The following is a 23,248-nucleotide window of genomic DNA, read 5'->3' on the forward strand; positions in this document are numbered from 1 at the left end:
ATTCTTTCAAGATGCTGGCAGTGATCCCAGTGAGTCCACCGAGGAACCAAAACAGTCATCACAGGGCTCAGCAGAGGAGTGACCAAAGGAGGAGCCAACTTGGACCCCACCAGAGGGCTGCTGCCTTGGACTTGACATATATGCTCAAACTGTCAGGAAATATAAGACCATAAGACATAGGAGTGGAAGTAAGGCCATTCGGCCCATCAAGTCCACTCCGCCATTCAATCATGGCTGATGGGCATTTCAACTCCACTTACCCACATTCTCCCCGTAGCCCTTAATTCCTTGAGACATATAAATGCCAGGTTCATCAACTGCACCCATAAGGTAGAGCACAACATCACTTGATCACAATGCAACACCATCCATGCTCCCAAAACCAACCACAACATTGTCATCAAGCCAGCAGATAAAGGAGGAGCCATCATCATTCAGAATAGATCAGACTACTGCAAGGAAGTGTACCGACAACTGAACAACCAGGAACACTACAGGCAGCTACGAGCTGATCTGACCAAAGAGCACACCCGTGAACTAAACACACTGATCAGGACTTTGGATCCAGTCCTTCAGAGTTTCTTGCGCACCCTCATTCCACGTACTTCTCGCGTAGGTGGCTTCTACTGCCTTCTGAAGATACCCAAAGCCAACACACCAGGACATCCCATCGTATCAGGCATTGGAATTCTCTGTGAGAACTTCTCTGGCTATGTCAAAGGCATCTTGAAACCCATTGTACAGGCGGCCCCCAGCTTCTGTTGCAACACTACAGATTTCTTACATAACCTGGCACCCACGGGCCAGTCGAACTGGAAACATTCCTTGTCACGATTGACATTTCAGCACTCTACACCAGCAACCCACCTTATGACGACATTGTAGCAACAGACTCCATACTCAACACTAACAACTGCCAATCTCCGAGCACCATCCTATAACTCATCCGCTTTATCCTCGACCACGCCGTTTTCACCTTTGACAACCAGTTTTTCATCCAGGCACACTGAACAGCCATAGTGACCAAATTTGCACCCCAATATGTCAAAATTTTCATGCACAAGTTCGAATAAGACTTCTTCTCTATGCAGGACCTCTAATCAACACTATACACCAGGTACATTAATGACATTTTGTTCCTCTGGACCCATGGTGCGCAGTTAATAGAACAACTACACAGTGATATCAATGTGTTTCATCCCACTATCAACTTCACCATGGACTACCCTTTAATATCTGTCTTATTCTTGAACACATGCATCTCCATAAGGATGGGCACCTCAGCACCTCACTCTACTGCAAACCCACATTAGTGGGCGGCACGGTGGCACAGTGGTTAGCACTGCTGCCTCACAGCGCCTGAGACCTGGGTTCAATTCCCGACTCAGGCGACTGACAGTGTGAAGTTTGCACGTTCCCCCCGTGTCTGCGTGGGTTTCCTCTGGGTGCTCCGGTTTCCTCCCGCAGTCCAAAGATGCGCGGGTCAGGTGAATTGGCCACGCTAAATTGCCCATAGTGTTAGGTAAGGGGTAAATGTAGGGGTATGGGTGGGTTGCGCTTCGCCGGGTCGGTGTGGACTTGTTGCGCCGAAGGGCCTGTTTCCACACTGTAAGTAATCTAATAACCTCATGATGCTACACTTTTACACCTTCCACCAGAAACACATTAAAACAAGCCCTATGCATACACATACTCTGTTCAGATGAGGAGGAACGTGACGGGCACCTGGAAGTACTCAAGGATGCCCTCATAAGAACTGGGTATGATGCTCAACTCATCAACCACTGGTTCCGATGTGTCACAATGAGGAACCATAATGATCTCAGGAGACAGACACAAGCTACAACCAACAGGGTACCCTTCGTTGTCCAGTACTTCCCAGGTGCCAAAAAACTATGCCATGTTCTTTGCAGCCTGCAAAACATTATCAATGAGGATGAGCACATCACCAAGACCTTCCCCATATCTCCACTTCTCTCTTTTAAACAACCAACACCTCCATCCCCCATCACGAAGGACTCAAAGCCCTCCGCTTCTTCCTTTCCCGCCGCACCAACCAGTACCCTTCCACTGACACCCTCCTTCGACTGACTGAACTGGTCCTCACCCTGAATAACTTCTCTTTCCAATCCTCCCACTTCCTCCAAACTAAAGGAGTTGCCATGGGCACCCGCATGGGCCCCAGCTATGCCTGTCTCTTTGTAGGATATGTGGAACAGTCCATCTTCCGCAACTACACTGGCACCATCCCCCATCTTTTCCTCCGCTACGTCGATGACTGTATCGGCGCTGCCTCGTGCTCCCACGAGGAGGTTGAACAGTTCATCAACTTTACCAACACCTTCCATCCCGACCTCAAATTCACCTGGACTGTCTCAGACTCTTCCCTCCCCTTCCTAGATCTTTCCATTTCTATCTCGGGCGACCGACTCAACACAGACATCTACTATAAACCGACTGACTCCCACAGCTACCTGGACTACACCTCCTCCCACCCTGCCCCCTGTAAAAACTCCATCCCATATTCCCAATTCCTTCGTCTCCGCCACATCTGCTCCCAGGAGGACCAGTTCCAATACCGTACAGCCCAGATGGCCTCCTCCTTCAAGGACCGCAGATTCCCCCCAGACGTGATCGACGATACCCTCCACCGCATCTCCTCCACTTCCCGCTCCTCCGCCCTTGAGCCCCGCCACCAAGACAGAACCCCACTGGTTCTCACCTACCACCCCACCAACCTCCGTATACAGCGTATCATCCGCCGTCATTTCCGCCAACTCCAAACGGACCCCACCACCAGGAATATATTTCCCTCCCCTCCCCTATCAGCGTTCCGCAAAGACCACTCCCTTTGTGACTCCCTCGTCAGGTCCACATCCCCCACCAACCCAACCTCCACTCCCGGCACCTTCCCCTGCAACCGCAGGAAATGCAAAACTTGTGCCCACACCTCCTCCCTTACTTCTCTCCATGGCCCCAAGGGATCCTTCCATATCCGCCACAAATTCACCTGCACCTCCACACACATCATCCATTGCATCCGCTGCACCCGATGTGGCCTCCTCTATATTGGGGAGACGGGCCGCCCACTTGCAGAACGCTTCAGGGAACACCTCTGGGACGCCCGAACCAACCAACCCAACCACCCCGTGGCTCAACACTTTAACTCTCCCTTCCACTCCACCGAAGACATGCAGGTCCTTGGACTCCTCCATCGCCAGAACATAACAACACGACGGTTGGAGGAAGAACGCCTCATCTTCCGCCTGGGAACCCTCCAGCCACAAGGGATGAACTCGGATTTCTCCAGTTTCCTCATTTCCCCCCCCCCCCCCCCCCCCCCCCCCCCCCCCCCCCACCTTGTCTCAGTCGATTCCCTTGAACTCAGCACCGCCCTCCTAACCTGCAATCCTCTTCCTGACCTCTCCGCCCCCACCCCACTCCGACCTATCACCCTCACCTTGACCTCCTTCCACCTATCACATCGCCATCGCCCCTCCCCCAAGTCCCTCCTCCCTACCTTTTATCTTAGCCTGCCTGGCACCCTCTCCTCATTCCTGATGAAGGGCTCTAGCCCGAAACGTCAAATTTCCCGTTCCTTGGATGCTGCCTGACCTGCTGTGCTTTAACCAGCAGCACACTTTCAGCACATTAAAAAAATGACAAGCAAAATATTGCCAGCAGAAGTAGAGATGAAGTTATCTAAGATGGAATGAATGACCGGTAATGTAAGAACATGCTTTGGAAAGCAAATAATAATAATGTGGAAGATCCAAGAGAGGCAACTCGCACTAGTTTGTTAATGCTTGTATGTTCCACAATTACAGAAGGACAAGAATTTGACAAAGATAATGAAATGCAGACTATGTCCAGTGTGGTTTGTCAAAAAAAAGGGTACAGTTTTTACGATACAGCCATGTTAGATCCAAACTGATGACAATGGAATAAATTAATTTGATTCTGCCATCACAATTGAAATGATGGACGTAAATTTGGCTTTAGTATGCAGTGCTCTGGTGAAATGTTATGTATTTTATGTCATGTTATAGGGGGAGGAAATGGTCAAATGGTATTATTGCTGGACTGTTAATCCAGAGCCACAGGTAATGTTCTGGCGACCGAAGTTTAAATTCTGAAAATGTGTTGCTGGAAAAGTGCAGCAGGTCAGGCAGCATCCAAGGAACAGGAAATTCGACGTTTCGGGCATAAGCCCTTCTTCAGGAATGAGGAAAGTGTCTTTCCTCATTCCTGAAGAAGGGCTTATGCCCGAAACGTCGAATTTCCTGTTCCTTGGATGCTGCCTGACCTGCTGCGCTTTTCCAGCAACACATTTTCAGCTCTGATCTCCAGCATCTGCAGACCTCACTTTCTCCTCTAAATTTAAATTCTGCCGTGGCACCTGGTGGCATTGGAATTCAGTGTGTCTGGAATTAAGAGCATTCATGACTATGAACCCACTGATTGCAGAAAAATACATATGGTTCACTAGTGTCTCCTCGATAAGGAAACTGCCATCCTTATCTGGTCTGGCCTACATGTGCCTCCAGATCCACAGCAATGTGGTTGACTCTTAACTGCCCTCTGGAAAATTTATGGATGGGCAGTAAATGCTGGTCTAGCCAGCAATGTTCTTCAACTTGTGAATGATTTAAAAAAAAAATACAAGTGGTATGTACTACGATCTTGCATTGTGCTGATAGGAACTATTGTTTGCTTCTGTTAATTCAGGGATGGGTTCAAGATACTTCAATGTTGAAATTGACAATTGTCGACAAGGAATCAGTTCTGTTGCTTGGTGAATTAATTGTTCTTTAATTCATTAATTAAAATCTTGACAGTGTGGAAAAATAACAATTACATCAGCATTGGGTTCAGTCAGAACTATAAATCCATTTGCTTTTGTGGAGACTAAAATCAGATTGGATATAAACGAGTGATCCAGTTGTATGAAATAGGTTAAATCGAGGAGAACAGTCAATTCTTTGAGAGATACAAACTATCCAAGTGTGTGCATCATCTTGAGAAAACTTTCTAAAAATGTATATAAGCAAGTTATAAAGAATTGGGAAGCCATTTTTTTATTATTTATGGAATATGTAATATTTTGCTGCATTTCAATTATATGGAATCTCTCCGGTACATTTTCTGACCTGATGATAAATCATTATGTTCAGTTGTAATGACACTGAGAAAGTGAGGACTGCAGATGCTGGAGACCAGAGTTGAAAAATGTAGTGCTGGAAAAACACAGCAGGCCGGCAGCATCTGAGGAGCAGGAGAATCAACATCGATTCTCTTGCTCCTCGGATGTTCTAATGACACTACAAACATAAATGATGCTCTACTTTTAAGAACACCACCTTTTGAACAAAAGAAAGGGAGCTGTGCATAGTGTTGTCAACTTTTAGTATATAATAACTCAAGGAAATTAAATGAAGTAGCAGACAATCATTTATACATGGCACAATCTCCTCAATTGAAGTTATCGCATGGCAGTGTGTGTTGGTAATGTTTGCCATGACCCATGGTAATTGTGTTGTCCGATTAATTTCTTTTCATCTCTCTTCTGTGGAAACTACATATTGCATAAGTTTCATGTCAAATTGTATGGTGAGTAATCCACATCTTTCCAATTTGTAGGCTTGGGCACCATATTTAAAGGCCAACTGTTTATCTTTTCAAATACTAAGCCAGAAACTCTCCTTCAGCTTCAGGTGGACACTACTATAAAATGAGATGCCAGTAAAATGGGAAAAAAAAACTCTGCTCGGTGACCACGTTATTGATTTTTGCATTGTCGAGTTTGCCAGATGTGGTCACAGAACGACAGCATTCTCTACTCAGCAAGTAGAATTGAGAATGGCATTACACCCATCTAGCCTGGACGCAGACAACAGTACAGGTCATTGATGTTGGTTACTGCAAAAGAAATGCTGTACAGTCCTGGGGAAAAGTAAATGATTTTCTGTGCTTTACAGGGTAAATGTCACTATCTTCCTTCTGCTATCTTGTACTCACAGGGCCAACATTCGTTGTGATTCTTGCACTGCAAATGCATCTCACTAAGGGTGGTGTATTGCAAAGCTCATGATCGCCTATGTCATGCCCACTCAGCACTCAACCCTCTCATTCCCTCATCCCAGCAACCCTTCTGAATGTCTGCTTATACAATCTCTAGGGATGTCAAAGCATCTCACGTTGCACCCATTATGATTAAATTTGAGCTTTTGGTTCATCTTGCATGATAAACTGGCCCAGAAATGGATGAAGCGGGCTTTGGTTGGCAGGGAGCTGTTATCCATCATACTGCCGACCAAGCCTCTCAATACTTGAGAAAAGAGTTATTGAGTTGACCACATAAAACAGCAAAACCTTATGGTGACAGGAGCACAAAAGAGTCAGCAACATTGCTCTTTCCTCCAATGAAGAAATACATAGCAAGAATAGGCCATTTGTCCCCTTGAATCTGCTGTACTATTTAATAAGATCATGGCGAATCTGACAGTTACTTGGAATCCACATCCCTCCTTACCCTTACCAGTCAAGAATCTTTTCCATCTCTGCCTTGAAAGTATTCACATACATCAACCATCTTTTTAGGAATGAAGTTCCAAAGACTGTGATTATTGTGTCTCCTCCAGCCTTGCATTTGTCTCCATGCTGTTGAGGATGCTACTCCCTGGCAATCTAATTTAAACATCCCTTGTAGCAATAGCAAATGTGGCTGCCAAGATCTTCACCCCCTCCAGTTCAGATGTAACCTGGTCAGATGTCACCTCTGCCCCAGAAAAGATCCCAATGATCTAAAAATTTGAATCCCTGCGTGCCCCCGCCCCCCCCCACATCAATTCTTTAGCCACACATTCATTTGCCATATCCTCTTGTTCTTGCCCTCATTAGCACGTGGCACTGGCAGTAATCCAGAGGTTATCACTGTTGGGTTCTGGTTTTTAACTTTTTTCCTAGCTCACTGTAATCTCTTCATATGACCTCATCCCTATTTCTATTAGTGTCATTTGTGACAATGTGCACAATGACTTCTGGCTGCTGAGGCGATTAAGACGAGTATCACAGCAGTAGTCAGAGATGAAATAGCAGAAGGATCATCCAGTGAGGCTTTGAGGGTGGAGCTAAGAAATAAGGGGATGATGACATATTGGGGTTGTACTGTAGGCACCCAAATAGTCAAAGGGAATTAGAGGAACAAATATGCAGGGAGATTGAGGAGACTTGCAGGTGCATAGTAGGGGATTTTAATTTTCTTAACAAAGACGGGGACTGCCAGAGCGTTAAAGGTTTAGATGAGGTGGAATTTAAGTGTTTTCAGGAAAATTTCGTCAAGCAGGGAAGGGTCAAAACCCCACCTACTGTTGGGAAGTAGGACAGGTGACTGACGTGAGCGTGGGGGTGCACTTTGGGCCAGTGACCAATTTTAAAACAGTTCTGGAGAGAGACAAAACTAGTCCATCGATTTGAGTTCTAAATTTGGGTAAGGCAGACTTTGGAATTAGATAGGAGCTTTCGGTGGTTGATTGGAGTAGTTTGTTTGCAAGCAGAGAGATTTCTAGCATGTTGGAGGCCTTTAAAAATGAGATAGCTAGTGCTCAAAGTCCATATATTCCTGTGAAGTTAAAGGACAAGGTTGGCAGGAATAGGAAGCTTTGGATGACAAGAGATGTTGAGGCTCTGATCAGGAAAAAAGGAGGAGGCATGGCTCAGGTAAAGGCAGCTGGGATCAAGAGAATCCCTGAAGGTATATATAGGGGATACAAGAATTTACTGAAGGTGAAAATCTGGAGGGTAAAATGGAGGCATGAGGTAGCCTTAGCTGAGAAGATTAGGGTGAATCCAAAGAGGTTCTTTTAAGTATGTTAAAGGAAAAAGAAGAAAGACAATAAGACCCCTTAAGGACCAAAGTGGATGTGTAAGTGTGGGACTGCAGGAAATGGGCAAGGTCCTTAATGAATATTTGTGTTTACCTTGGAGAAAGACATGAAGAGTTGAAGATTTGGGGAAATTTAGTTGTGATATCTTTGGGACAATCTATATCACAGTAGAGGTGATGTTGGACATATTAGAATGTATGAAGGTGGATAATTCTCCTGTTCTTGACCAGGTATATCCAAGAACACTAACAGGCTAGAGAAGAAATCGTGGAATCCAGAGGCTGATATGTTTGCATCATTGTTAGCCCCAGTGAGGTCCCGGAAGACTGAAGGGTACTGAATGTTGTGCTCTTGTTCAAGAAGGGCTGCAAAGAGGAATCTGGGAACTATAGATCAGTAAGCTTAACATCTGTGATAGGTAAGTTACTTGAGAAGATTCTGAGGGATAAGATCTACATGCATTTGGAAAGACAGAGTTTGATTAGGACTAGTCAGCATGGCTTTGTGCGTTTGAGGTCATGCCTCACAAATTTGTTAGAGTTCTATGATGAAGTGGCTAGGAAGATTGATGACCCCAGTCTAAATGGATTTCAGTAAGGTCTTTGGTAAGGTTCCATGTGGTAGGCTGCTCTGGAAAGTTAGATCACATGGAATCCAGGGGGAGCTGGCAAATTGGAAACACAATTGGCTTGGCCTTGATGGTAAGAAGCAAAAAGTAATAGCGGAAGGATGCTTGCTGAACTGGAGGCCTGTGAATAGTGATACGCCTCCAGCTTGGTGCTGGGCCCATTGCTGTTTGTTATTTTATCCCTTTCTGCCCTCCTGATTTTCCTCTGTTGTGTCATGGCCCATTGGGATTTTGTATCAATTAACTCACCTCTTATTCCTCTAAACCCCAGTGAATATAAAATAGCCTGTTCATAGTTGTACATATGGGGAACAGATCCTTCGATCCAACCAGTCCACACTGACCATTTTCCCAATTAAACTAATCCCGCCTGGCTATGTTTCGCCCTTATTTCACCAAACCGTTCCTATTTATGAACTTACCCAAATGTCTTTTAAATGTTATAACTGTACCTGAATTCTCTGGCAGTTCATTCCACACATGAGCCACTGTGTGTAAAAAAAAAATAAGTTGACTCTCTGGTCCCTTTTAAATTTTTCACCTGAAAAAGAAATGCCCCCTAGATTTGAATTCCCCCCCCTTAGAGAAAATACCCTTGTTATTCAACTTAGCTACGCTCTCATTGTTTCAACCTCCAATTGTTCCTTTCAAGGCAACATGTCCATTCCAAGTTTGTGTTCCAAACTGCTTCCAAAGCATTTACATTCATCCTTAAGATGATGAATACTGTGCACAGTGCTCCAGATGAGGTCTCATCAGTGCTTTGTGTAACTGAACTTCCTAATTTTAGTTTATAATTTTCCTCAGCAATAAATTGAGACATTCTAATTTTTCTAATTACTTGTATCTGCATACAAACGTTTTGCAGGTTTATATACCAGAACATCTAAATCCCTTCTCATTCTCAGGGCTCTGCAATATCTCCTGATTTAGACAAGACATTTATTCTTCTTGTTGAAATGGACAGTTTCACATTTTCCCACAGTATACTCCATTAGCCAGATGTTTGTTTGTGCACTTAACCTAGCTATTTAGTTTTGTAGCCTCCTTGTATCTATAAGATGTAGTAATAAGAATAGGCACTCAGCCCAATTCTTCTATTTCATGAGATAATGGCTGATCTATTAAATCCTTAAGTCCACTTTCCTGTCATTTTTCCAGGACCCTTAATTCTCTTACTGATTATTAAAAATCAGTAAATTATTTACTTAACTACCTACCCTCAGCAGCCCTCCTGTGATAAGAATTCTTCGGATTCATACCCTCAGAAATAACTCCCCCTCATTTCTGTCTTAAATGTGCGATCCACATTCTGAGATTATTCCCTCTGGTCCTAGAAGCTCCCACAAGAAGAAACAGCCTTTTCACATCTACCCTGTCAAGCTGTTAAATAATTTTTTATGTTTCAAAAGGCCACCTCTTGCTCTTCCATCTTCCAATGAGTACAGGTCCAACTCACTCAACCTTCCTTCATTGGACAGTCCCTCGGTACTAGGTGAACCTTTTTTGGAGAGCCTCCAGTGTCAGTACATATTTGCCTAGTTAAGGCACCTAAATTGATCAGTCTTTCAGCTGTGGTCTGACTAGTGCCTTGCATAGTTTTAGCAAAACCCCTCTACTTTTATACTCTATCTCCTTTGAAATAAAGATCTACATTCCATTTGCCTTCCCTATTACCTACTGAACTTGGATGCTGAGTTTTTGTGATGCATAGATAAATTTGCCAAATTCCTGTGTTCTGTAGCTATTTGCAGTCTTTCTCCAGTTGTTAAATTCAGCGCTTCTATCCTTCCTACTGAAGTGCATAACCTCATATTTCTTGACATTGTATTCCAAATGCCAAGTTTTTACCCACTTGCCTTCCACCTATCTTTATGCCATCTGGAAACTTGGCTATAGTGCATTCACTTTCCTCATCCAGTCATTTATATATTGTATATAATTGCAGCTGGCAATATGATAAGAATTTCTCAAACACGGTGATTATCAGTACTGACAATAGGAGCACTACAGCATTAAAGGTTAATTTTAATTAAAAATTGCATGTTGTGTATTTATTTGAAGGAAATGATAGCCAGGAGGAAGATCAAGAGAGCGATGCAATCTCAGTGTGGAAATAACTTGACTGTAAAAGCTCTTGAATAACATAAACATTCTCCAAACAAAACTGAACTGGACTCAACATTAGCTTGCTGTGTCTCTTTATGGATGCCAGCTTTATTGTTTTCAATACAGATTTCAGCATCTGCAGTAATTTGTTCCTACCTCCAACTGTTTATGTGCCTTTTCATCTAGCTTGTGGCAGTTCATTATTCTCTGCTATGAACAGGAATGACATGGTAATTACAACTTTCTTAGTTAACTTGGTTATCAGCAAATCTTACAATCTATCCCATTTTTCAAATAATTTCGGTACATTGTAAGTAGTTGAGTTCCAGTACTGATCTGTGGCACGTTATATGTTACATCTTGCCAATCTGAGAGAGATCCATTTATAGTTACAGTCTGCATCTTGTTAGTCAGTCAGTCAGTCTTTCATTTATGCTATTATGATACCCTCTACACTACTTGCTTTTATTTTGTGTATGAACCTTTTTAAGACATTTGATCGAATGCCTTCTAAGTCCAGTAAATCATGTGTTTCTCTTTATCCATCATGCACAAAATCATGTTGACAGTGCCTGGTTGCCTCGAACTTCTCTATATGCCCCACTATGACTTTTGTTCATAAAGGCTTCCGACATTTTGGTTATGGGACTTATTAAGCTACCTGGTCTGTAGTTTCTTAGCTCTGTTTCCCTTTTTTTTAATAAAAGATTTAGACTTCCAACCTTCCAATCTATTGGGACTTACTGTGAATTTAAGGAGTTTGGGAAAATTAAAACCAAGGCATCAACTTTTACTAGTGTAGGATTGAACAAAAATCTCCCTCCTCCAAATCACTGGACAGGACCCTGACCTTTTGCATTGTCTAAAATTCTGATCAAGACCCTGGATTGATGAGGCTGCAGTAAATGCATGACAGGGTTAGTAGAATGGAAATTTTTGTCTGGGGTTTTTGTTCAGCTTGGAATTCCAATTTTCTCTCCACTCCAAAAAAAATCAGCTGACACTGATAAGACTCTTACCCAAGACAGATTTTACAGACAGTATGGAGCCTACAGAGATTCCGGGCATTCAGATTTAATCAAAATCCATTCACAGAGATACCGGATGATGTTTAATTTCAATCAAAATCCATTCACATGTACTCCTTCATGATCAGGAAACCAATTGACTTTAGAAGGCACACTAAAAATACACTGAACAACATCGATTTGGTGCAAAGATAAGCTGTCCACAATTAGTATAGCTGCAGACCTTGATCTCACCTGAGGGAGCAATTCTAGCAGTAATACCAAGAGCTATTTTCAAAGAACATTCCAAGGAAGGTTATTTCCAGGAGGGATTCCAACAGCAATTCAAAAAATGTTCTGAAAGCTTCTGAGCAAGACCAATGAAGCAGAGGCCCATTCTGACCAAGGGAACCAACAAACTCTGAAAACCAACAGACCTGACTGACTCCATAACGCCTCAAGATACCTCCTGAGGTGAAAACTGGACCCATAAAACCAGCAGAAGATAAAGCCAACCACGTACTATCTTACTGCATCTGCAAACTCAACTCAAACTGTGAAAAGCCTACGCAGCCCTAAGTCTTTGTCCAGACTGTCTGGGTATGGCAAGCAGGAACAGCCAAGCATATTTCAAAATCACATTTTCTTTCTCTGGTGAGCTGAAACTCAAGTTTCCAAAGTTCCAGCCTAGGTAGCAGGGAGGGAAGGTGGGTGGTGACAGTGCAGTGGGACCCTAATGGTAGGAAGCCTGAGTAAGGTTTCTGTAATTAAACTTTTTTTTTAGGTTTTAATAGTGTTCAGTCTAGCTAATACCATATTTAATAGTATTAATGTCCTGTGTATGGTTGATTGTGTCAATTTCCCTCTTTATTGCATTTGCCTATATTTTCTTGTATTATACTTAACTTATATATTTTAAATAAACAAAGATTCTTTTGCTCTGAAACACCTCTCTACTGCCTTCTTCATTCCATTCCTGCTCCTCGGATGCTGCCTGACCTGCTGTGCTTTTCCAGCACCACTCTCATCTAGACTCTGGTTTCCAGCATCTGCAGTCCTCACTTTTGCCTAGCCCATTTCCTAAATAAGTCCAGTGCCCAGAACCAGGGATCTGGGGCTGATCTGAGCCACTGAATAATTAGAAAATAACTGATTGCAAACCAGAACCTACAGAATGTTCCCGTGGTAGGACACTGGAGGAGTGGGTGTTTCAGAAGCAAAGTCTCTGAAGGAGAAGACGTTCTATGTGTTCAAAAAGATAACTATGCCTAAGAAATGAGTCCTTGATCTCTTGTGAGCCGAACATCTGCGTGAAGCAGGAGCCCAATTGACTGACAGCAAGAAGCATAAGCGCTCAAAGAAGGCAGCAATCTGGCTCCTCTGCCTTTTGCGACAGGTCCAGGTACTGGATAAGAAATTTAAAAGAACGGAGGACAGAGTGAGGACCAGGGCAGGAGACATGTTGTATGCAGACCTACAGCAAGAGAGGCAGGAGAAGTGGCAAGCATAGGAAAGATACAGAAACCAGCTAGATTATCTGCATGTCAGATCATTGAAGCCAAGAGTAGTTAGTAGGCACTAAAAGAGGAAAATAGCAGTTTGGTGAAGCAAGTGAAAATGCAGGAGGAGAAGCTCAGACATCCAGGCAGCATATTGGGTTGAGCGAAGAGTATCAAAGGGTAGAGCACAATCCCTGCCAGGAGCAGATCTGTAAACTGAACCTTGCTCTGTCCCAGGCCAGAAGCATGGTTTGCCTGATGAGCCTGGATGTGGCCCAGGCAGGCAAGGAAGAGCAAGGGGGCAAGGTGGGAGCAGATTGTAGCACTGAGGGGAGGCCTAGTTTGGCAGCACAGTGATCAGAGACTGCAAGGCTGGGGGCACCTTTGGAACGCCACCTGTGATGCTGGGATCAGGCCCAGTTAGGCAACAGGTAGAGCTTGACCAGTACCTGTGGCACCAACAGCAGTTGGAGGATCGGCCATTATCTGTGGTACCTGGAGCAGGCCTGATCTGGGAGCAGGTAGATAAGGGCACAGGATCAGTCTGAGAAGGGTTGAAATCAGGGGCCAGTATGACAAATATATGGCGCACCCAGGAGGGTCAAGGGCAGGGTGGTCTGGAGAGTCGTTTTGTGTCCTCGCAAGGAACCCACAGCTCTCTGATATGGTGGCACATGTGGACAACCTTACACATAAAGTGGACCGGCTGCACACCTCAAGGAAGTGGAACAGTCAGGAGGAAAAAATGGCTGTGATGATGCTGGGACGGCTAAGTTGCCACTGTTCTCCCTAGACAGCATGCTGTACGAGGTCCTCTTGGCAAACAGCAAGAAGAGGCAGAGTACGTTCGTCGCCATCCAGGAAAAGAACCATAGGCTTCAATAATGGAAGTCCCTTCTCCTGAGTGGCGAACACCATCCAGGTTGCAAGTCTTTCTCTACTCTTTTGCTCCCTACTGTATCTCTCTACTCTTGTCTCTCTACTCTCTCCCTTCTTTCTCTATACTCTCTCCACACTTTCTCTACTCTGTCCCAACTCTCTGCATTCTCTCTTTCTGCATGCACTCTGTCTCTGCTGTCTCTTCTCTTTTTTCCCCTCTCTGTCTCTACTGTCTACTTACTCTCTCTCTACTGTCTCTCCGTTCTCTCCACACACACACTCTACTCTCTTTACTCTTTAATCTCTCTCCATACACACACACACACTCTCTTTACTCTTTCTCTATTCATTTTCTCCTCTCTTTACTCTTACTCTGTCTCTATACACACTCTCCATACACACTTTCTGTATGCACTGTCTCTTCTCTCTGTCCCTCCCCTCTCTTTCCTCTCTCTCTTTACTCTCTACTCTTTCTCTCTCTACTCTTTCTCTATTCCCTTCACACTCTCTCTCACTCTCTTGCTCTACTTATTCTCTCGCTACTCTCTCCCTCAACTGTCTCTCTACTCTCTCTCTTTACTCTCTCTATACACATGCTCTATACACTCTCTATACACTCTTTCTCTATTCACTGTCTCTACACTCTCTACTGTCTCCTCTCTGTCTGCTCTCTTTGCATTCTCTCCATACACTATGCACGCTTTCCATCCTCTCTATACCTTTTCTAATCACACTCTTACTACTCTCCCTCTACTCTGTCTCTCTTATTACTTTGTCTCTCTACTCTCTTTCTCTCTACTTCCTCTCTCTACTCTTTGTACTCTCTCTCTCCTCTCTCTACTCTGTCCCTAATCTCTTTCTATACACTCTTTCTCTATTCAGTCTCTACTCTCTCTCTACTCTTTCTACTCTCTCTACTCTCTCTCCTTTTTGTCTCTACTCTCTCCCTACTCTATACACACTCTCTCTACTGCCTCTTCTCTCCTCTCTCTATGCACTCCCTCTACACACACTATCCATTCTTTCTATACACTCTTTCCACTTGCTCTCTCCTCTCTCTACATACATGCTCTCATGGTATACACTTTCTCTACTCTCTCTGTACACTCTGTAATCTCCCTCCCTCTACTCTTGACACGCGCTCTCTTTCCTCTATATTCTTGCAATCTAATCTCTCTCTACTCCCTCTCTCTACTGTCTCTCCACTCTCTACTCTTTCTCTCCACTCTCTCTACTCTCTGCGTCTCTACTCTCTCTCCTCTCTCTGTACTCTTTCTCTAGTCTCTCTATAAGTGCTCTGTCTCCATACACGCACTCTACTCACTCACTACTTGCTGTCCATATACTCTTTCTATTCTCTCTGTACACTCCCTACCTACTCTTTCTCTAATCTCTCTCTCTACTCTTTCTCTCTCTCCCTACTCTCTCTCTATACACTCTGTATGCACTGTCTCTACTCTTTTGACTCGTTCTCTCTACACTCTATACTCTCTCCCTAATCTATCTATCTAATCTCTCTCTACTCCCTCTCTCTACTCTTTCTCCTCATTCTCCTCTTTTCTCTCTACTCTCTATACACGCTGTCTCCATACACACACTACTCACTCTCATTACAATGTCTATACATTCTTTCTATTCTCTCTCTCTCTGTACTCGATCTACTGTCTAATCTCTCTCCTTTCTCCTCTTTTTCTCTCTCTACTGTCCCCCTTTTCTACTCTATCCTCCTCTCTCTCTCTCATCTCTCCCTACACTCACCTCTCTCTCCCTACACTCTCTCTACTTTCTCTCTCATTACTGTCTCTCTACTCTCTTTTCTCAATACTCTCTACTGTCTCTGCTCTTTCTCTCTCTACTCTGTCCCTACTCTCTCTATACAGACACACTATCCACTCTCTACTCACTGTCTCTACTCTCGCTCTCTTTGTCTCCCTATTCTCTCCCTTCTCCCTGTCTCTCTCTCTTTCTCTTTCTCTATGTACACACACTTTCTGTACACTCTCTCTCCTCTCTACTCTCTCAATACTCTGTCTACACTCTCTCTTCCCCCCATCGCTTCACCACACCCCCCCACCCTCCCTCTCTCTCTACTCCCTCTCACCCTCAATACTCTCTCTCTACTGTCTCTGCTCTCTGTCTACTCTCTCTCTCTCTCTCTCTACTCCCTCTCTCTATATACACATTCTCTCTATACACTCTCTCTCTCTATTTACTGTCTCCACTCTCTGTCTACCCTTTATCTCCTTACTCTCTCCCTCTACTCACTGTCTGCTCTCTCTCTCTGTACACACTCTCTCTCCATACTATCCATTCTCTGTATACTCTGTATTCTCTCTCTACTCTCTCTGTCTACTCTCTTCCCGCCACTCTCTCCTCACCATTCCTCTCACTCTCTCTTCTACTTTCTATTGTCTACTCTTTCTCTTCTCTCTCTCTCTCTCTCTCTCTCTATCCCCTCCCTTTGTGCGCACGCTCTCTCTACTGTGTCCCTACTATCCCTCTATACACACTTTCTCTATGCACTGTCTCTACTCGCGCTCTCTATTCTCTCTACTTTGTCTTTCTACTCTCTCTCCTCGTTGCTCTACTCTCTCTACTCTTTCTCTGTCTACCCACTCTCTCTCTTGAGTCTCTCTGTCCTCTCTCTGTCGCTCTCTCCATCTCTCTACTCTCTTCCCTTTCTCTATTCTCTCCTCTCTGTCTCTACACTCTCTACACATGTTCTCTCTCTATTCTCTCCCTCTCTACTCTCTCTTGCTATACACTCTCTCTATTCTCTGTCTCTCTATACAATTTGTCTACTGTCTCTACGCACACTCTCTGCACTCTCACTCTTCCGCACTCTCTCTCTGTCTCTTTCTCTACTTTGTCTCTCTGCTCTCTCTCTATTCTCTCTGCACTCTCTCTCTCTGCACTCTCTCTCTCTGCACTCTCTCTCTCTGCTCACTCTCTCTCTGCTCACTCTCTCTCTGCTCACTCTCTCTCTGCTCACTCTCTGCTCACTCTGCTCTCTCTCTCTGTGCTCTCTCTCTCTCTCTGTGCTCTCTCTCTCTCTGTGCTCTCTCTCTCTCTCTGTGCTCTCTCTCTCTCTGTGCTCGCTTTCTCTCTGCTCGCTTTCTCTCTGCTCGCTCTCTCTCTGCTCGCTCGCTCTCTGCTCGCTCGCTCTCTGCTCGCTCGCTCTCTGCTCGCTCGCTCTCTGCTCGCCGCTCGCTCTCTCTGCTCGCTCTCTGTCTCTTTCTCTATTCTCTCTGCACTCTCTCTGCACTCTCTCTCTCTCTCTCTCTCTCTCTGCTTGCTCTCTCTCTCTCTGTCTCGCTCTGTCTGTCTCTCTCTCTGCTCTCGCTTTCTCTTTCTCTATTCTCTCTGCACTCTCTCTCTGCACTCTCTCTCTCTCTCTGCACTCTCTCTCTCTCTGCACTCATTCTCTCTCTCACTCTGCTCTCTCTCTCTGCGCGCGCTCTCTCTCTCTGCTCTCTCTCTCTGCGCGCGCTCTCTCTCTCTGCTCTCTCTCTCTCTGCTCTCTCTCTCTCTGCTCTCTCTCTCTGCTCTCTCTCTCTCTCTGCTCTCTCTCTCTCTCTGCTCTCTCTCTCTCTCTGCTCTCTCACTGTCTCGCTCTCTCTCTCTCTGTCTGCCTCTCTTTCTCGCTCTCTCTCTGTCTCTTTCCCTATTCTCTCTGCACTCTCTTTCTCTCTCTGCACTCTCTCTCTCTGCACTCTCTCTCTCTGCACTCTCTCTCTCGCACTCTCTCTCTGCACTCTCTCTCTGCACTCTCTCTCTGCACTCTCTGCACTCTCTCTCTGCACTCTCTCTCTGCACTCTCTCTCTGCACTCTCTCTCTCTGCTCTCTCTCTCTCTGCTCTCTCTCTGCTCTCTCTGCTCTCTCTGCTCTCTCTCTCCTCTCTGTCTCATTCTCTCTCTGCTTTCTCTTTCTCTCTCTCTCTGTCTCTTTCTCTATTCTCTCTGCACTCTCTTTCTCTCTCTGCACTCTCTCTCTCTGCACTCTCTCTCTGCACTCTCTCTCTGCACTCTCTCTCTCTGCACTCTCTCTCTGCACTCTCTCTCTCTGCTCTCTCTCTCTCTCTGCTCTCTCTCTCTCTCTCTGCTCTCTCTGCTCTCTCCTCTCTGTCTCATTCTCTCTCTGCTTTCTCTTTCTCTCTCTCTCTGTCTCTTTCTCTATTCTCTCTGCGCACTCTCCCGCACTCTGTCTCTTTCTCTACTTTGTCTCTCTGCTCTCTTTCTCTATTCTCTCTGCACTCTCTCTCTCTGCACTCTCTCTCTCTCTCTGCTCGCTCTCTCTCTGCTCGCTCTCTCTCTGCTCGCTCTCTCTCTGCTCGCTCTCTGTTCGCTCTCTCTGCTCTCTCTCTCTCTCTGTCTCTTTCTCTATTCTCTCTGCTCTCTCTCTCTCTGCTCTCTCTCTCTGTCTCGTTCTGTCTGTCTCTCTGCTCTCGCTTTCTCTTTCTCTATTCTCTCTGCACTCTCTCTCACTGCACTCTCATTCTCTTTCTCACTCTGCTCTCTCTCCCTCTGCGCGCTCTTTCTCTCTGCTCTCTCTTTCTCTGCTCTCTCACTGTCTCCCTCTCTCTCTCTGTCTGCCTCTTTCTCTGCTCTCTCTTTCTCTCTCTCTGTCTCTTTCTCTATTCTCTCTGCTCTCTCTCTCTCTCTGCTCTCTCTCTCTCTGCACTCTCTCTCTCTCTGCACTCTCTCTCTCTCTGCACTCTCTCTCTCTCTGCACTCTCTCTCTCTCTCTGCACTCTCTCTCTGCACTCTCTCTCACACTCTGCTCTCTCTCTCTCTCTGCTCTCTCTCTGCTCTCTCTTCTCTCTGCTCTCTCTGCTCTCTCTCTCCTCTCTGTCTCATTCTCTCTCTGCTTTCTCTTTCTCTCTCTCTCTGTCTCTTTCTCTATTCTCTCTGCGCACTCTCTGCGCACTCTCCCGCACTCTGTCTCTTTCTCTACTTTGTCTCTCTGCTCTCTTTCTCTATTCTCTCCGCACTCTCTCTCCGCACTCTCTCTCCGCACTCTCTCTCTGCACTCTCTCTCTCTCTGCACTCTCTCTCTCTGCTCACTCTGCTCTCTCTCTCTGCTTGCTCTCTCTCTGCTCTCTCTCTCTGTCTCTTTCTCTATTCTCTCTGCACTCTCTCTCTGCAATCTCTCTCTGCACTCTCTCTCTCTCTGCTCTCTCTCTCTCTGTCTCGTTCTGTCTGTCTCTCTGCTCTCGCTTTCTCTTTCTCTATTCTCTCTGCACTCTCTCTCTCTCTGCACTCTCTCTCTCTCTCTGCACTCTCATTCTCTCTCTCACTCTGCTCTCTCTCTCTCTGCGCGCTCTTTCTCTCTGCTCTCTCTTTCTCTGCTCTCTCACTGTCTCGCTCTCTCTCTGCCTGCCTCTCTCTCTGCTCTCTCTCTCTCTGTCTCTTTCTCTATTCTCTCTGCACTCTCTCTCTCTCTCTCTCTGCACTCTCTCTCTCTGCACTCTCTCTCTCTGCACTCTCTCTCTCTGCACTCTCTCTCTCTCTCTGCACTCTCTCTCTCTCTGCACTCTCTCTCTGCTCTCTCTCTATCTCTCTGCTCTCTCTCTCTCTGCTCTCTGCGCGCTCTCTTCTCTCTCTGTCTCTCTCTCTCTCTCTCTGCTCTCTTTCTCTGCTCTCTCTTTTTCTCTCTGTCTCTTTCTCTATTCTCTCTGCACTCTCTCTCTCTATCTCTCTGCTCTCTCTCTCTGCTCTCACTCTGCTCTCACTCTGCTCTCTCTCTGCTCTCTGCGCGCTCTCTTCTCTCTCTCTGTCTCTCTGCTCTCTCTTTCTGTCTCTGCTCTCTTTCTCTGCTCTCTCTTTCTCTATTCTCTCTGCACTCTCTCTCTGCGCACTCTCTGCTCTCTCTCTCTGCTCTCTGCGCACTCTCTTCTCTCTCTCTGTCTCACTCTCTCTCTGCTCTCTCTTTCTCTGCTCTCTCTTTTTCTCTCTCTGTCTCTTTCTCTATTCTCTCTGCTCTCTCTCTCTATCTCTCTGCTCTCTCTCTCTCTCCTCTCTCTCTCTCCTCTCTCTGTCTCACTCTCTCTCTCTGCTCTCTCTTCCTCTCTCTCTGTCTCTTTCTCTATTCTCTCTGCACTCTCTCTCTCTGCACTCTCTCTCTCTGCACTCTCTCTCTCTGCACTCTCTCTCTCTGCACTCTCTCTCTCTGCACTCTCTCTCTCTCTCTGCTCTCGCTCTCGCTCTCTCTCTCTCTCTGCTCTCGCTCTCTCTCTCTCACTCTCCTCTCTCTCTCTCTGCGCGCTCTCTTCTCTCTCTCTCTGTCTCACTCTCTCTCTGCTCTCTCTTTCTCTCTCTGTCTCTTTCTCTATTCTCACTGCACTCTCTCTCTGCACTCTCTCTCTGCACTCTCCCTGCTCTCTCTGCTCTCTGCGCGCTCTCTTCTCTCTCTCTGTCTCTCTCTCTCTGCACTCTCTCTCTCTGCACTCTCTCTCTCTGCTCTCTCTCTCTATCTCTCTGCTCTCTCTCTGTCTCTGCTCTCCGCGCGCTCTCTTCTCTCTCTCTCTCTCACTCTCTCTCTGCTCTCTCTTTCTCTGCTCTCTCTTTTTCTCTCTCTCTGTCTCTTTCTCTATTCTCTCTGCACTCTCTCTCTCTCTGCACTCTCTGCACTCTCTCTCTATCTCTCTGCTCTCTCTCTCTGCACTCTCTCTTCTCTCTCTCTGTCTCTTTCTCTATTCTCTCTGCACTCTCTCTCTGCACTCTCTCTCTGCTCTATCTCTCTGCTCTCCCTCTATCTCTCTGATCTCCCTCTGTCTCTCTGCTCTCTCTCTCTCTCTGCTCTCTCTCTCTCTGCTCTCTCTCTCTCTCTGCTCTCTCTCTCTCTCTCTGCTCTCTCTCTCTCTCTGCTCTCTCTCTCTCTGCGCGCTCTCTTCTCTCTCTCTGTCTCACTCTCTCTGTCTCTTCCTCTATTCTCTCTGCACTCTCTCTCTGCTCTCTCACTCCCTGCTCTCTGCGCGTTCTCTTCTCTCTCTGTCTCACTCTCTCTCTCTCTGCTCTCTCTTTTTCTCTCTCTCTGTCTCTTTCTCTATTCTCTCTGCACTCTCTCTCTCTGCACTCTCTCTCTGCACTCTCTCTCTGCACTCTCTCTCTGCACTCTCTCTCTGCTCTCTCTCTCTCTGCTCTCTCTCTCTCTGCTCTCTCTCTCTCTGCTCTCTCTCTCTCTGCTCTCTCTCTCTCTCTTCTCTATTCTCTCTGCACTCTCTCTCTGCTCTCTCTCTCTGCTTTCTCTCTCTATCTCTCTGCTCTCTCTCTCTCTCTGCTCTCTCTCTCTCTGCCTCACTCTCTCTCTCTGCTCTCTCTTTCTCTCTCTCTCTGTCTCTTTCTCTATTCTCTCTGCACTCTCTCTCTCTCTCTCTGCACTCTCTCTCTCTACACTCTCTCTGCACTCTCTCTCTCTGCCCTCTCTCTCTATCTCTCTGCACTCTCTCTCTATCTCTCTGCACTCTCTCTCTATCTCTCTTCTCTCTCTATCTCTCTGCTCTCTCTCTCTCTGCTCTCTCTCTGCTCTCTCTCTCTGCGCGCTCTCTGCTCTCTCTGCGCGCTCTCTTCTCTCTCTCTGTCTCATTCTCTCTCTGCGCGCTCTCTTCTCTCTCTCTGTCTCTTTCTCTATTCTCTCTGCACTCTCTCTCTGCTCTATCTCTCTGCTCTCCCTCTATCTCTCTGATCTCCCTCTGTCTCTCTGCTCTCTCTCTCTCTGCTCTCTCTCTCTCTCTGCTCTCTCTCTCTCTCTCTGCTCTCTCTCTCTCTGCTCTCTCTCTCTCTGCGCGCTCTCTTCTCTCTCTCTGTCTCACTCTCTCTGTCTCTTCCTCTATTCTCTCTGCACTCTCTCTCTGCTCTCTCACTCTCTGCTCTCTGCGCGTTCTCTTCTCTCTCTCTGTCTCACTCTCTCTCTCTGCTCTCTCTTTCTCTGCTCTCTCTTTTTCTCTCTCTCTGTCTCTTTCTCTATTCTCTCTGCACTCTCTCTCTGCACTCTCTCTCTGCACTCTCTCTCTCTGCACTCTCTCTCTCTGCACTCTCTCTCTCTGCACTCTCTCTCTTTGCACTCTCTCTGCACTCTCTCTCTGCACTCTCTCTCTGCACTCTCTCTCTTTGCACTCTCTCTGCACTCTCTCTCTGCACTCTCTCTCTGCACTCTCTCTCTGCACTCTCTCTCTGCACTCTCTCTCTGCACTCTCTCTCTCTGCACTCTCTCTCTCTGCTCTCTCTCTCTCTGCTCTCTCTCTCTCTGCTCTCTCTCTCTCTTCTCTATTCTCTCTGCTCTCTCTCTCTGCTCTCTCTCTCTATCTCTCTGCTCTCTCTCTCTCTGCTCTCTCTCTCTCTGCTCTCTCTCTCTCTGCTCTCTCTCTCTCTTCTCTATTCTCTCTGCACTCTCTCTCTGCTCTCTCTCTCTGCTCTCTCTCTCTATCTCTCTGCTCTCTCTCTCTCTCTGCTCTCTCTCTCTCTGCCTCACTCTCTCTCTCTGCTCTCTCTTTCTCTCTCTCTCTGTCTCTTTCTCTATTCTCTCTGCACTCTCTCTCTCTCTCTCTCTCTGCACTCTCTCTCTGCACTCTCTCTCTCTACACTCTCTCTGCACTCTCTCTCTATCTCTCTGCACTCTCTCTCTATCTCTCTCTCTCTATCTCTCTGCTCTCTCTCTCTCGCTCTCTCTCTCTCTGCTCTCTCTCTCTGTGCGCTCTCTCTCTCTGCGCGCTCTCTGCTCTCTCTCTCTGCGCGCTCTCTTCTCTCTCTCTGTCTCATTCTCTCTCTGCGCGCTCTCTTCTCTCTCTCTGTCTCTTTCTCTATTCTCTCTGCACTCTCTCTCTGCTCTATCTCTCTGCTCTCCCTCTATCTCTCTGATCTCCCTCTGTCTCTCTGCTCTCTCTCTCTCTGCTCTCTCTCTCTCTCTGCTCTCTCTCTCTCTCTGCTCTCTCTCTCTCTGCTCTCTCTCTCTCTGCGCGCTCTCTTCTCTCTCTCTGTCTCACTCTCTCTGTCTCTTCCTCTATTCTCTCTGCACTCTCTCTCTGCTCTCTCACTCTCTGCTCTCTGCGCGTTCTCTTCTCTCTCTCTGTCTCACTCTCTCTCTCTGCTCTCTCTTTCTCTGCTCTCTCTTTTTCTCTCTCTCTGTCTCTTTCTCTATTCTCTCTGCACTCTCTCTCTGCACTCTCTCTCTGCACTCTCTCTCTCTGCACTCTCTCTCTTTGCACTCTCTCTGCACTCTCTCTCTGCACTCTCTCTCTGCAC

At 46.2% G+C, this 23,248-nt stretch overlaps 1 protein-coding gene and 1 long non-coding RNA gene across 2 annotated transcripts in view; one reads left to right on the forward strand and one right to left on the reverse strand.

Annotated features, from left to right (window-relative positions):
- The window catches only part of LOC132816425 (uncharacterized), an 86,469-nt gene extending 75,827 nt beyond the window's left edge, over positions 1-10,642 (forward strand). Inside the window, exon 4 of the long non-coding RNA XR_009644800.1 lies at positions 10,579-10,642. This is a non-coding gene — a long non-coding RNA (uncharacterized LOC132816425). The remainder of the gene's footprint in view (positions 1-10,578) is intronic.
- A 9,755-nt stretch (positions 10,643-20,397) lies between these two features.
- On the reverse strand, positions 20,398-21,369 carry LOC132816424 (RNA-binding protein 25-like; the record flags this gene model as incomplete). The annotated part of the gene is given in 5 exon segments (XM_060825993.1): positions 20,398-20,488; positions 20,541-20,682; positions 20,808-20,934; positions 20,969-21,084; positions 21,123-21,369. Coding segments are annotated over 5 exon segments (723 nt in total), but the record flags the coding sequence as incomplete, so codon positions are not given.
- Positions 21,370-23,248: the final 1,879 nt, after the last annotated feature.

The sequence above is a fragment of the Hemiscyllium ocellatum genome, chromosome 6 (assembly GCF_020745735.1).
Source record: "Hemiscyllium ocellatum isolate sHemOce1 chromosome 6, sHemOce1.pat.X.cur, whole genome shotgun sequence".
Taxonomy (NCBI): Eukaryota; Metazoa; Chordata; class Chondrichthyes; order Orectolobiformes; family Hemiscylliidae; genus Hemiscyllium; species Hemiscyllium ocellatum.